The sequence below is a fragment of the Geospiza fortis genome, unplaced genomic scaffold (assembly GCF_000277835.1).
Source record: "Geospiza fortis unplaced genomic scaffold, GeoFor_1.0 scaffold471, whole genome shotgun sequence".
NCBI classification, from domain to species: domain Eukaryota; kingdom Metazoa; phylum Chordata; class Aves; order Passeriformes; family Thraupidae; genus Geospiza; species Geospiza fortis.
This window is the reverse complement of record NW_005054443.1, coordinates 947149-962262: the sequence shown is the minus strand read 5'-3', so window position 1 is coordinate 962262 and position 15114 is coordinate 947149. Positions and strand designations below refer to the sequence as shown.

General features: G+C 37.9%; 1 protein-coding gene across 1 annotated transcript in view; it reads left to right on the top strand.

Annotated features, from left to right (window-relative positions):
- The window catches only part of LAMA1 (laminin subunit alpha 1), a 98563-nt gene that overhangs the window by 44047 nt on the left and 39402 nt on the right, over positions 1 to 15114 (top strand). The window contains exons 13-26 of the mRNA XM_005427379.2: positions 1130 to 1231; positions 1940 to 2151; positions 3276 to 3387; positions 4296 to 4406; positions 5169 to 5296; positions 5894 to 5980; positions 6230 to 6441; positions 6929 to 7035; positions 7967 to 8147; positions 9421 to 9557; positions 12180 to 12416; positions 13512 to 13655; positions 14076 to 14255; positions 14862 to 15046. Of these exons, the coding sequence (XP_005427436.2) occupies positions 1130 to 1231; positions 1940 to 2151; positions 3276 to 3387; positions 4296 to 4406; positions 5169 to 5296; positions 5894 to 5980; positions 6230 to 6441; positions 6929 to 7035; positions 7967 to 8147; positions 9421 to 9557; positions 12180 to 12416; positions 13512 to 13655; positions 14076 to 14255; positions 14862 to 15046 (2135 nt within the window). The remainder of the gene's footprint in view (positions 1 to 1129; positions 1232 to 1939; positions 2152 to 3275; positions 3388 to 4295; positions 4407 to 5168; positions 5297 to 5893; positions 5981 to 6229; positions 6442 to 6928; positions 7036 to 7966; positions 8148 to 9420; positions 9558 to 12179; positions 12417 to 13511; positions 13656 to 14075; positions 14256 to 14861; positions 15047 to 15114) is intronic.

Genomic DNA, 15114 nt, shown 5'->3' with positions numbered 1-15114 from the left:
GGTCTCCTAGTTTTTGCAGCAGAATCATAGAATAGTTGAGGTTGGAAGGGATCTCTGGGGGTCATCTTGCTCAAACTCTGTCCTCAAGTAGGGACACCTAGAACAGGTTAACTGTAGCATGATTGAATAGCTGCTTCTGAGTATCTCCAAGGATGGACACTCCACAACCTCTCTGAGCAACCTGTGCCACTGCTTGGGCACCCTCACAATAAGTGTTTCCTGATGTTCTGCAGGAACCTCCTGTGTTTTGTGGTTATTGCTTCTCTTCCTGGCACCGGGCACCGCTGAAAAGAGCCAAGCTCCATCCTCTTTGCACCCTTTCTTAAGGTGTTTGTCTATATAGATAAGATCTCTCTGAGCCTTTTGTAGGTGGGACAGTCCTGCTACTCTTGGTCTTTCCTCATATGAAAGATGCTTCAGGCTCTTAAACATTTAGTGGCGCTTTGCTGGACTCTTTCCAGTATGTCCACCTCTCTCTAGTACTGGGAGGCCCAGAACTGGAGTCAGAGCTCCAGCAGTGACCTCGCCAGTGGTGAGCAGAGGAGATCCTTGCAGCCTCACCTGTAATTATTTTCAGTCCACTCTTTCTGCCCATGCAGCTGTGTTTATTATTGGTATAGTGACACAATAAATGAAAGCAAATATAAGAAGTGTAACATTAAGGATCAGGTTTTGCACAGGACAGCACTCACGCAAATTCTGATTTCTAATTCACTTAATATAAGTCTTACTGTTGGTTAACTTACTTTCAGTAGTCAGCAGCCGGTGAGGGGCTAAGGACCCTGAAAAGTGATGTATGGAATGTGAAAAACTCCTACATGCTGTGCCCCTTGGCTAGGATGATAGTGTACACCTCAGCTGTCTGATCAGAGTCCTGTTAGTGTTTTACTGAATGAGGGCACTTACCTGAATCACCTGTAGAGCCTTGAGCCAGCTCTCACCACCTGCACAGCAACAAGCCAGCTCTTGTCCCTGTGCTGACACTCATGGCATGTTCAACTTCTTCTTTAAAGTGGTATTTGTAAGCTTAAAACTCTCTTATAATTTGGACATTGTACTGACCTATGTAATCTCTTTGTGTTGGCTGGAGGTTGTCATGTTGTTAAGACTTTGCTTTTTCTTATTTCAGCTCACAGCTTTTAGTGGAGACTTGAAGTATACGGTATCTTACGACATTCCAATGGAAAGTGTGGACAGTGATATAGTGTCTAGTGTGGATGTCATCATTCAGGTGGATTTTTTTTTTCAACTTGTTACTATTCCGACATTATTAAGAATCTATGAAGGACTTAAAAAATAAAATAATATTCCTATCCTTGTAGTTTTGTCAGTTTCAAGTCTCTTCAATGTCACTATCAAAATTTAATTATTACTCATTTCTCTGATTATCTAATCCATACCATACTAGCTTTAAATGCTAAATACCTAGAATTTAATGTGTGTGTATATGGGTGAGTTGCTTATTACCAAATGTACAAAGCTGTGTTTACAAAACAAACTGCAATAAACTGGAAAGACTTATGCCTATGAAACAGGTGAGTGTTCTTGCTGATTGCTTACTTTTCTAGATTTATATTGCAGTTAAAAAATAAGGCTGTATACTGAATCCAGGCATCTCCAAAACCATAATTTTTTATATGTACTTAGCAATAGAACAAAGGAGAAAGGAAATTCTGTTTTGTAGAGGTATTAGATTTTTGCAATTAAGTTTATTCTTTTGCAAAATAATTCTGAAGTCTCTGAACTGTGAGAGAATGGGATTGTGGTCTCAAACCCACAGAAAATGTTGACTTTTTACTTACTTTTTCTTAATGCAAGGAATTTATTTTTATTGCGTCTTCTCTGTGTTACATGGATGTGTATTTGACACTAAATGTTACTGCTTAATAAAATTTATATGCAAATATGGAGAATGTTTTCCCTTGTCCTTCAATTTCAGGGTAATGGGCAGATTCTGAGTACAAGAGCAGCAGGCTTGTCATTACAGCCATATGAGGAGTATTCTAATTCAGTGAGACTTGTAGCAGACAATTTCATAGAGTTTAATACAAAAAAGGCAATAGACCGAGAAATGTTGATGACTGTTCTGGCAAATGTGACCCATCTTCTGATCAGGGCCAACTACAACATTGCCAAAAAGGCTGTGTACAGGTAAGTGAGATAAAATATTCACTCTAATGTATATACTTCTATTATTTTTCTGCATATGAATCATGATTCTTAGTGGCAGTATTCCTGAAGTTTTTTGTTAATAGTTTCTAGAAAAAATGTTGTTTATTGAATTTTCTTAAGACCAGTCATATAGAGTGTGTGGTAAGGGACGTGTGATTTTAAAGATATCTCATAGTAGAGATGTTGTTTTCTGCTTTAAAGTAGTAGTGCATAAAAGTCTTACTACAATGGCTGCTTTTTAGGGGGAAATGCCTCCAGAACTCCCTACAGTATGCTTATTTGAGTATGTGGCAAGTTAATCCATCACTGACTATTGAAAAACTATCAATAAAGACATTGACTGTAATTTCTTTTGATGCTTGCTTGTAGATGTTATTGAGACTCATCTCTAAGGGAGTCCTTAATAGGAAAATTAGGCTGCAATGGATTAGCTGATCATTCCATAGTCTGAAAGCAGCATTGGCAGTATCTGTGTCAGACCTTACAGATCTTTGATTCACCTCTTCAAGATACAGGAATAAAGTTGTATTGATCTCAAGGAAATCAGCTTCATCATTTACTTAATTTCCTTATACTCACTGACAACCTTTCTTCCTCATTCCCTAATTAGAGCATGGTGCTAATAATACTAAAGTTTTGGATTCAAATCCCCATATGGGCCATTTATTTAAGAGCTGGACTTCATGATCCCTTTCAATTCAAAATATTCTGTGAATATTCTGTCATTTGGAAGCATTTCATGTCAGTAAAATAGGAACTGATACCAAATTTGCTTTGTGCACCCACACCACTCTGGTGAAATTTATGTTCATTTAGGGATAGTGTGTTTGTCTTTATGGAATGTTTGTAAAGATTTCTTACTAAAATGTTACCTGTGGCTGAGGAGGTTGCCTCTTCCAGTAACAATAATGATAACAGGAGACATCTGGAAATGCTGTGATAAGAGTATGATCACTGACTTCTTGGAAAAGAGATTTGTGCCTGTTCCTCAGTTGTCCCTGCCAGGAAGCAGTGCCCAGTGCTGTTACCTCCCCAGAAGGAAACTGTCCTGCTCAAGAGGCCTGGGGAAACAGATTATGTGATGTTTTCCTGCTTAACCCTAGGCTGGATTCTGTGACCCTGGATACTGCAAGTGCAAATGTTATAGATCTTTCTTCAGCTCCAGATGTGGAATTCTGTGAATGTCCTCAGGGTTACACAGGATTATCCTGCGAGGTAACCTCTTACAGTGCTTTGTAAATGCAAAATTATCTCCTATTGTAAAGGATCTGCGTTTAAAGGCAGGCTGCCTTTAATTAAACTGCAATTAAAGTGTATGTTCTGTGGTGAATTGCTGCCTACTCTACTTTATGCAATCCTGAAGGCATTTTCTTTCAGATACTCTAAATGGGATTTTAAACTTACTTCTTGAATTCTTTTTCATGGCACTAAAATATGATGATGTGCTTCAGAATATCTGTGTTTCAGAGGGAGCAGCTGTTAAAGGTCTGTGAAGCTATTTTGAGCTTACCTTACTCATTAATAGCACTTTTTCTGGAGCTGGATCATGTTCATTTTATTCCTATTATGTGCCATTAAGTTTATGGAGGCAACGAGGAATCTTAGCAGGGAGGAATGCTAGCTTTTGGAAGAGCCCACAAGGGTGAAATGCATTGTGCAAGATGGTGTCTTGTGTGTCTGTAAATAGAAGATTTAGAGAGGCACAGTCCTACTGCAGAATAGCAGGAATTATTTTGACAAGTAATTTCAGTATGAAAATACTGAAATTGTGCTGTAGCATTGTTAATGATTCTGCAGAGGTGGTAGAATATATTTTCTGTTGTCCCATAATAAGGATTCTCACATATTAAACCACACGAAAGTTAACTTTCATGCCTCCAGGGAACAAAGGGATGAATCAAAGTTTTATGGAGTTAATTCTTATCCCCTTTATCCAGTGCAAGTAAAAAACAACGACTTGAAAAGAGCTACAGTGACATCAATAGAGTTGAAAGGGCATTCAGTTACCACAGTGTGAAAGGGTAGGATGGTGGGTGGTCGGAAGTGCACTCTTTGAAAAAGTTTTGATGTGTATTTTCAGCACACATAATGCTACTGCTTTTTCTCCCTTCACTCCATTTCAGTCCTGTCTGCCTGGGTACTACCGTGTGGATGGAATACTCTTTGGGGGCATTTGTCAGCCCTGCAAGTGCAATGGGCATGCAACTGAGTGTGACATTCACGGTGTTTGCTTTGTAAGTCATCCTGCAAAGTTCTGTGTTTTAAGCATCTATTTAGGAGTTAAGAGAGCCTTTTGACTGTAGGAGACAAGTTTACAGTGTGTATAATTTCAAGCTGTGGGTACCAAGTGTTTATTTTTGTTGGTTTTCATTGTTTAGTTCAGAGTATGTTTCAAGACTCCATTATTGTGTTTTCCAATAAACAGTTTGTTTCAGTTTTATCATTTCAAGTGGGGCATAGTCAGAACTAATACAAAAATGCCATCATATGCCAGTTGATAAAAATCTTGATTTTGGTTGCTTCAGGTTCCTGAAAAGAACAAATTTAAGTGGTGAATGTCTGTTTTCAGATATATGTGCATCTTCCATGACTAACACCAGTGGAAATTGCACATTACCTTGCAAAGAGAAAATTTAGCTCTTGGATCTCTTCTGAAAATTAAAGGTTACTGGAATAAAATGGCTAAACACCAGTAAAAACTATATAAGTTTTTTACTGCAAATGTGTGCAATATGTGAAATACATTTAAGTATGTGTATAAGTAATGTGGCTGGTTTCATAAAGTATATTCTAAAATGTAGGAAAAACCAATCAGGATTGTCATAACTCAGAAAAAAAAAAATCAAACACTTATTTTCAGAGTTCTAGGCAGTTCTTCATGGCTTGAAGAATGGCTTCCTTGGATGTCATGCTGCATGCAGATTGCTGTAGGAATCCCTCAGGGGCCAAAAAACCATCAGGAGAAAATACAAAAAGATTTTTTCCATGTCTCACAGGCTTGTCAACATAACACAACAGGACCTTTCTGTGATCAGTGCTTGCCTGGCTTCTATGGAAATCCATCCCAAGGAACATCTGAAGACTGCCGGCCCTGTGCATGTCCTCTGAGTTCTGCTGCAAACAAGTAAGCTTCTTATGCAAGACTGTCTTTTGCATCTTCAGCAAAAACAGAAAGTAAGAAAAAGAAAAATATCATGACATCTGAAGGAGAGAGAAAAGGAATTTTTTTCTTCATCTTTGTTTGCGTATATCTCATAGAAACATTGTTTTTAAGGTAGACAAATATATAGACTAGGCTCAGACAGGCTGAGTGAACTGGTATGATTTTGCATGGTGGATGAAAGTAATAATTCAACCTGTCCTTGAACTTTGCACAAAAACCATGGTTATCTTACTTGTTTTTTCACAAAACAGTAGAAGGACAGAAGTGTTGTATCTGAAAAAAAGGAACTCAGTACAGCAATTGTACTGCTTTGCTAGAATGAAAGCCAAGTTTTTAGGAAGTTTTAAAATCTGGCTTTTAAAGTAAAAAAAACCCAAGAGTTTTTTAGAGTTATGTTTATTATTTTGACGCATTGTAATGTTAAAAGCATTGATAAACTAGGAAAAATTTCAATTGAGTGTTTGTATAGATAGGTGCAAGGAAGGGTGGATATTGAATGTTTGCAGAAGTCTTGTAGTTCTCTGCATTGATACCAACTGCCATAAATTTTGTTAATAGTTTCAGTCCCACTTGCCAGCTGAGTGAAGAAGATGGAATTGTCTGTGACAAATGTCTTCCAGGCTATACTGGTTCTCAGTGTGAAAGGTATGTACACTAATTTTGGGTAAAACATCTGTATCATTGCCATCACTAGGTGTTCATCATCCTATCATCCTTCTATTGTTCATACCACACGTACAGAACATTCCTAATAACATTTTCCTTCTTATTTAGTCTTTCATTGTAATATAGAGGCACTTTAGATTAAAATTTTACAGGAGAAACTCCCTTCAGTGAGGAGAGTGTATGACATGTCCACACTCCAGCTGACAAAGTTTTTAAATTCTGATGCAGGTGTGCTAATGGTTACTATGGGAATCCTCTTATGGCTGGACAGTCGTGTGCTCCTTGTGAATGCAATGGCAATGTGAACCCTCAAGAAGAGGGCCACTGTGATCCCTTCACAGGACAGTGCCTGAAATGTCTGGGGAACACAGCAGGTCACCACTGTGAAAAGTGTGCTGATGGCTATTATGGGGATGCAGTGATTGACAAAAACTGTCGTGGTAAGTTATTTTTATTGCTCTCAACATTTGAAGAACACAAAAATGTATTGTTCATGTGCAAAATGGATGGGGACCTTTGCTGAAAGAGTTAACCTTCAAATTGTGAGTTGGCAAGTGCAGGTTGAAAACTGTGGGGTTGGGTTAGGCAGAGGGAGGGGTATTGTGTTAGGGTTTGACACTTGGTATCCCTGGAACTTATTGGTTTGCTTTACACTGTCCCTCCAGTGATATGCTGGACACATTTCCTACTTCTGAATGTCACGTATAGGGCTAGAAGAAAAAACTTTTCAAATACAGCTATTCAGAGGTGTTTTGTTTTTCAAATTTTAGTCCAAATGCACAGGCATTTCTGTGGTATATTAGCATCTGTGGGATATAAACAGATGAAACGCCTAATATACCAGATTTTGAATTCTGTATAATAATGAATGCCTATAGATACACATGACTATTTTTTAAACTTGTTTTCTTTTTGTCTGAACACAAGCCTGTGCCTGCCACGTGAATGGTTCCCTTTCAAGTACTTGTCAGCATGAGACAGGCGTCTGCTCCTGCAAACCAAATGTAATTGGAGAAAGATGTGATAAATGCTTGGTAAGCAGATACATTGCCTGTTGCTAATGTCTAGATTTTCTTGTCTTCCTCTTTATCTTTAGATTGTGATTTGAGCAGCTACGGAGAATAGCAGAGAATAGGTTTTGGGGAGAGGGGCCTGTGGAGTGGAGACCACAGTTTGTCTGCAGAGCTTTTTGTGGCTGAAAATTGCTCTGCATGTGCTCCTTGCAGATGTGAAGCTATGTAATTGACTCAGCACCCTCATGCATGGGGCTGTTCAGGCTGGTGCTGACAGTGTGCAGTCAAAAACCAAAACAAACACTGTTAACAAACCTGAAGGGATCTTGGAACTGTGCTTCTGTAAAATGAGGTCTGAGTAGGGAATACCTAAAGAAATGTAGTTGGGGATAATACATACATCATGGCTGAATGCCAGCGAGGGATTCAGCTGAAAAGCAGGCCTGTTACAGCAACATGCAGACATTCACTGGTGATACAAACCAGCAGTTTCCAGTCTATGCTAAGTGTAGAGCTACATCAGAGACCAGAGCAGGAAATCTGTGCCCAGTTACTGCCTTTTGTGCCAGCCCAGCTGAATTACTTTGAGCACATGTGTACACTGGGTCACTGACCTGCCCTATTCTAGGATTTCATTAGCACAGCCCACCGTCACCTTATGCAAGTCTTTAAATTAGAATAGCATCAGGCTTCAAAACATAGTGTCTTGCTTGTGAGATTAAGGACCATGAGAGTGTTTCAGAGTTTTTCACTCCAGAGCATATTGCTTTTTAGCTGGCAACAATGAAGGCATGATGCTAGGGAGTCTTTCCACAGCAGTCGCACAAGTGCTGGCCAAGATTCATGCAGGTCAGACATCATGGGGAGTAAACAAGAGAAAACAAGCGTGTATATTGTAGCATTTTCAAAAATTTATGAAACAGCACAAATCAATTTATTTCTTTTCCAACAGAATGGGTATTATGGGCTGCTTACTGGGCTTGGCTGTGTTCCCTGCAACTGCAGTCAGTTTGGCTCAGTGTCCAAGGACTGCAATGATCAGGGGCAGTGTCGCTGTGTGCCAGGAGTGGCTGGAGAGAAGTGTGATCGCTGTGCTCATGGCTTTTACGCATTCCAGGATGGTGGCTGCACACGTAAGCTCTAATCCACGATCCTTCCAGAGTTTGTCTGGAATTTCTTTCAGCAATATATTGTATGTTGAACTCTGGCAAAGGTCACTTGTTGTGATGACGATACAGAAGAATCTGTAGGAAGGTCTACTAATACTTTGATTAAGCTAGGGAACAAAACGTTTCTTTGCTCACTCTGTGGCTCCTTGTAAAAGGTGGTGACTATGAAATAACTCATAAAGGGTGCATGAGAGAAATATTACATCCTCAATGGCTCCTTTGTCTCTTTATTACAAAACCCTTCAGTCCTTCAAAGAGAATGAAACCTTTTTTTCTGCGGTTGGGAAAGTGAAGATCTGCGCCTAAAGATTTTTACTTTATTTTTTTTTCATTTAAATCTTAAATATGTGTTTCATACTTTGATATGAAGTCATTGGCTCTGTTTTCCCATCATCACCTGGACGTATGCAATTTTTGGTCATGATAAGGAAGAAATTGTTCATCTAAAAGCAGAACATGCCATCAAAACCTAATTTTTCATGTTAATAAAATGCCCTTTTCAAAACTGTATAGCTAAAGGAACGCCTGCCTTTTCTCCAGTCAGACAAAACCACTTTTTTCATGCCTCAAACAGTACATTAAAATGAAATATGCAGTGAGATTGTGATAAGATTGTTTTGAAATGAATATACTTTGTCTATACTAAGGATCAAAGATCCCTTGGGTACCTTTAGCCATTTCATTATTGGAAAATACTTAAATGTTAACAAAAAGATTAATAAAATCACTTCACTGAAATTCTGCTTTTTAACTGGAATAGTATTTTGTTTCTTAAATAGCCAAGTGCATCCTGCAGTATTTAGTTATTATAAAAATAGTTATCCATCCCTATTATTCAATTCTTGAGTGTTAATCCTTTCACCTCCTTGAAAACATTAGCTTATCTCTTGATGAGTTTTGTGTCCTCTGTCATAGAAAAGTTTTCCTCAAATGTACTCTACTCCAAAAGTAACTTTATTTGGTCTTGTTGATCACCCTGTGGAAGTGCTGCACTGCTTTTTGAAACACCAAACAGGCTAAGTCAATAAGCAATAATGAGCTTCCAGTAAAAAGATGAAATGTCACTGTGGTCGTGATTTGTTTCTCAGTGATTAGGGATGAAGTGATTAGGCAAGAAGTTCCTAGTGGAACAGACAAATGTACTGCATAAGGAAAGTAAGCCTATTGGCGGTCTTGGAATTTCTTCTTTGTAGTAAAGTGTGGATAAAGTTACCATTTGGTCCTGTTTCTCTTGCAGCCTGTGACTGTGCCCATACTCAGAACAACTGTAATGCTGATTCTGGCCAATGCATTTGTCCCCCTCACACTCAGGGACAAAAGTGTGAACTCTGTGAAGAAAATTACTGGGGACTCTCTCCTAAGCTTGGTTGCAAGGTATGGTGGGCTGGGTGAAAAGCCATGGCTGTTAAAAACAATTTGCCTTATACAAATGTCAGAAATGGACTTATTTGTTGAGAACCATGATCTTTATTCTGTCTCAGTGTTAATGCAACATGCTCATGTTAAAACAAAAACCAGCAAAACAACAGATGGCACAATGTTTATTGAGGAACCTTCTGAGAGGGCTGTCTTTGAAAATACTTTCAGAGTGCTTATTCTGGATAGGTGCATAGTTCACACTGAAATTGTGAGGTGTGTATTCTAACATTTGGGTGTTTAAATGGTGATACTAAACCAGATTTATAGCAGCACAGCAAGGGGCAACTGGGAACATAGTTTCTGTGCAAATCAGTAAGTGATAATATTACGGATTTAAGAATATTGGAAGTGTCTTGAAAGTTACTGCAGGCATTTTTTCTGAAAATTTATAATTTAAATGGTATAATGTAGTTAATGTTTCATGGATGGAACATTGGTAGCTCCCATTATCTCAGCTTAATGCTTATGATTAAGCAATAAAGTGCCAAGTCAATGCAGATCCAAGGAACAGCATCCATTTATGCCTTTAGGTTCATGCTGTAAATTCCTGTCAGGTATGGCATTGGTCCAAACTATTTTATAAATGTTGAAATTTTAAAAAGCCTCAATTACATGAATGTAATGGGTAACTTCAGTGGAGAAACCACAAATACAATCAACTTGACAAGGTCTGTCATTACATGCAGTAAGTATTTAAGTGTCAGCCAAATTGGTATCCTTTTTCTGTTTTTAATTTTTTAGAGTAAGGATGATAAAGTAGTCCTAATAAGTCTTCAGAGTTAACCATCTCAGTGATTTATAGTACCATAATTGGCAACTGGTCTTTAAGCCATGGCTTTGTTAGCTGTCAGCTTACTGTCATTCTTACCTAACATACTGCAAATACAATGTGCTGGTCCTTCTGCATTTCCTTTGAGGTGTTCATTTCATAGGGTGATTCCACAGCACTTGCCAATGATCAGGTGCAATTAAATATGCAGTTGCTCACTTTTTCTAGGTTATTTATCATTCCTTTTGGTTGCAGCATCACAGTAATGAATGTGAAATATTCTACAGTGTTTTAGATCCCTTCTTGATGCAACAAACAGTAATGTGATCTCCAGATAATAGTCCCAACAGAGGGATATACCCTATGCTGAATAGTCAGATGTGGTAGTTTAAGATCAGGAGTAATGTCTTCTGGCAATCCCAGCAGGGACTCTTTGTGTGCTCTCTACATGGATGAAATGGGGGAGATGCTGAGAAGCCCAGACTCTCTGGTTTTGCAGCACAGAATTAATAAGTGGTTACTTTATCTGGCACTATTTCTAGAGGTTTTCTTGATATTTAGTATCCATTTCTGGGTGCAGTAGTGTAGCAGAGCTGTAGTCTTGTTTAGATTACAATCTTTTTCATGTGTGCTGGCAGCGCAGTGCATTGTTCCTTAGAGTCTTTATTTATCTTTATCACAAGTAGCTAGAGATTTAATACAGGTAAATTATTACTATCTTAGAATTTGATGTTCAGAGCTGTGGACCTTTACTGATACCCGAGAGCCAAAGTTGTCAACCTGTGTGACCATAAAGTGTATTAAACTAGGCATTATAGTACCCAGTGCAAGGGTAAAAAACTGCTTAATACAAAGAGTGTTGTGGGTAACCAGCAATGTTGTGAAGAATGCTGAAGGATAGACAGTAACTCTTCTGGAACTTGTGGGTCTTGGCATGCAGGACTTGGCAAGGTAAAGGCTTTTCATCTCAAGGAGAGCTGATGAGCAAAATAACTCAGGGAAAATGCTCACAGTAGATGGTGATAGATGGAATGTACTTTTTGCCTGTTCAGTTAGAAATAACCACAGACCAAAACTGCGCTTGTGAAGTGAACACAGATAAGAAATTAAGGGTGAAGGCTAACCCAGACTGCTTCAAAAAAGAATGACAAATAAACTACACCCACTTTGCATGTTTGTAATACTGGGTTCATATTACTGATTGCATAATGAAGGATGCACTCTGCCAGGAAACAGTTTTCCTTTAGTACTGAGCTGCACTGCATGTCGAGCTTCCCACCTTTGGGATGCAATGAGATTCTTGGCTCTTCATCAAATAGTAAAAGTAACTTGAGCATGATGCAGAAGCTATTAATGCTTCTTGAAATCTTAACAGAATGTTAGTTTTAAGAATTTCCTTTCCGTCATATTTATAAAATGAAGATTCAGATTTCTTTCATTCAGCATTTATACAACATTATTTAATTTACTTGCTGTACTCAATTACTAGTACTGTAAATTAAGTATTTTGGATATATTTTTGTTTTCTGGAACAGATTCCTTCAACTCCTTTGGTTCTCAACCCATATTTGGGAACCAACAAAGCCTCTAACTTTTTGCCATCCACTGTTTACTGGAAATGCAGTTCTTTGCTAAAAAACAAACCAAACAACCTCATTTCTGTGTAGAATTTCTTCCTTTTTACTATTGTACAGTATTTGTTGACAAACATTGAGTTTTAAGGGTAATTTTTAAATTTACTGTGCTCTTTCTGTTGTAAGAAATTTTTTTTTAAAATCTGCTATTTATGAACCTTCTCTTCTGCTAAGGCTTGCAACTGTAGCAGCGCTGGTTCAGCCAGTCTCCAGTGCGATGTGTTGACAGGCCAATGCCAGTGCAAAACTGAATTTGGAGGACGAGACTGTTCCAGGTGTGCCTTGGGCTACAGGGACTACCCAGACTGTGTTGCCTGTGACTGTGATTTGAGTGGAACCAAAGCAGAGACATGTAATGGCACTGAAGAAGTTTGTGGTTGTGAAGAAGAAACTGGTGTCTGCACCTGCAAGGTACCGAGTCATTCTGCCCCTTCTGGGAAAGCATCAATGCTTTCTAGACATTGAGTGCATTGAAGTCAAGGAAGATACAGGGCTGAAAGGACTGCAAAAGGCAATCTGTTTAATTTATGAGTACACCTAGATCATTGCTAAAGGATTTCCTGTGACAGATCTTACTACTAGTCAAAAAAAAAAACCTGAAAACCATTGAAGTTCTTCAGTTCATACACATTGATTTTATCAGGTTTGGGAACAACACATCAGATGATACAGCCTACTTTTTTGAAAGTTCAAATTATATTGATTGGAAGAAACCAATAAATACTAAATGGAGAATCTCAGTGGTTTTTGAAATACGTTTATGTTGCAAGTTCGAATTAATTTCCTTTGGTGGAACCAAAGACAGTGCTTAAGAATAACTCAGATATATTGGTAATAGTGAAGTCTGATATTCTTGTATATAAGGAAGGAAGGAAACATTAAAAAGTCAGTATAGATTTTTCTGAAAAGATGGGAATCATTTTATGAAAAACTGAGTGATAAAAAACTTAACTCAGGGCAACAAATTTATGCCTTCATAGTGTCTGTCCAGCCTCTGGTTAAGGGTACCATTGGGCATTGACTGTAGTTTCTTGAGGTTCAGCTTACCACTTGGGAATTGAGTGCAAAAATAGGCACTTGGGAATAGATCCCTTGATTCCTATTCATACTGAGCAGTTTATTTGGCTTTTAGAGCTCATTTTCCAGATGCAGGTTTGGGAGGAAATTCTGTCTTGAGTTGAAATACATAGCTGTTAGTTTTTGATAGACAGTCACATATATGAGCTTAACTTAAATGTTTTGTGGTTGTTTGTGGGGAGTTTTGTGTGTGTGTGTTTTTTTTTTTGGTTTTTTTTTTTCTTTTTTTTTAAAGAAAGAAAGCAAAACAGCATTGGAAAATAATGAAAAAAGTAATGTACTGCACAGTAAAACAGATTGCACACAATAATTGATATTCTGCTATGTAGTTTATGTAGCAACTAGTTTTTCTTCAAAAAATAATCATCTTTCATTTAGATAGTGAGGCATTATGAGTGTACTGTTACTTTTTTTTTTAATATCCTCCAGGAAAATGTTTTTGGTCTACAATGTAGTGAGTGTAAACCTGGAACTTTTGGTCTGTCTGCTAACAATGTACTAGGATGTACTCCATGCTTCTGTTTTGGGATATCTACATCTTGCTCAGAACTAGAAGACCGTGTGAGAGTTCCTGTAAGTAAAGCAATATAATCACACAGAGACAGTTTGCTGTTATCCTCATGTTAGGTACCATGCTGGTGTGCACATTTAATGGACCAGGCTGAGTGTCCTGACTGGCTTATGGGGCCAGTGGCACAGGTCAGAACAGAAAAGAAAGCAAATGGTAAATGGTCATACTCTTATTTCTGGAACCTTGTGTTTCCCTCTTCACTTCTTAAAAATGTAAATATCAAGTGTGTTTTCCAGTTTCTTTATGGTCATACTCTTATTTCTGGAACCTTCACTTCTTAAAAAAGTAAATATCAAGTGTGTTTTCCAGTTTTTTGGATTGGGCCTTTATTACTCTTAAGATGGACTTTTGACTGTTTCAAAGCAGCTAAGATTGTTAACAGGATATTTTATTGAATGAATCTTTTGCTCTTTGTGTTGCAGATAACATTAACTCCAGATCAGGCTATTCTGCACGTAGTAGCTCAAAGTAACCTGACTGGAACAGTGGAAGGAGTATTTTCACAATTTCCTGATGTTTTATTGGATGCTGCCATAGTCAGAAAATACTTAAATTCAGAAACATTTTACTGGAAGTTGCCAGAGCAGTTTCAGGGAGACCAGGTAAGAACATTAATAATTGGAATGCTTTGTGAATAACTTTGTTGTCTGATAGACACTCCTTTGCTCTAGAATAGTAACTTTATCTTCATAATATATTTCTATGTTAGTTCTATTCTTGTAGGTCATAGTATTGTAATTATTCAGTGATAGAACTTACATATAACAAGCACAAACAATATATTTACATTACCTTTTCCTAACAAGATTTTTCTTGACCCTGTAAATTGGTAACACCTATATTTAATTACTTCACAGATTCTGTGGGGGGGAAACAGTGATATATTCGGTGTCATTTTAGAAACAGAAAAAAATTTCAACCTTGATGCTAGAATCAGTATATAGACCATGGAATCTCTGTTGCTTAGGAATTGAATGTAAATTGAGTGCATACCTTAAGAGAGTCTAGGTAAAGAAACTAAGACTGCTTTTTAGAAATACGTATTTAGCCTTGGTGGAAAAGCCACTGAGTTTAAGTCAATTTTCATGTTTTATTGCCAATTCTTCAATGGACTGGCAGTTTTCCAGTCTACAGATGATGTTAAGGTATTTTCAACTAGTAGCTTGAACCTTAGAATAAATAATAGTAATGATTTTTAATCCAAACAGCTCATGGCCTATGGAGGGAAGCTGAGATACACTGTTGCCTTTTATGCTTTGGATGGCTTTGGAACCTCAAATTTTGAGCCACAGATTCTAATGAAAGGTGGTCACACCAGCAAGCTGGTCATCTATGTTGACATCCCTTCTCCAGAAAATGGAGTAAGAACTGACAAGGAAGTAGAAATGAAGGAGGTAAGCCAAAACACAGGCAGGATCACAGCATTATCTTGAAGTAAACATGAATGTTCCTGGTTTTAAT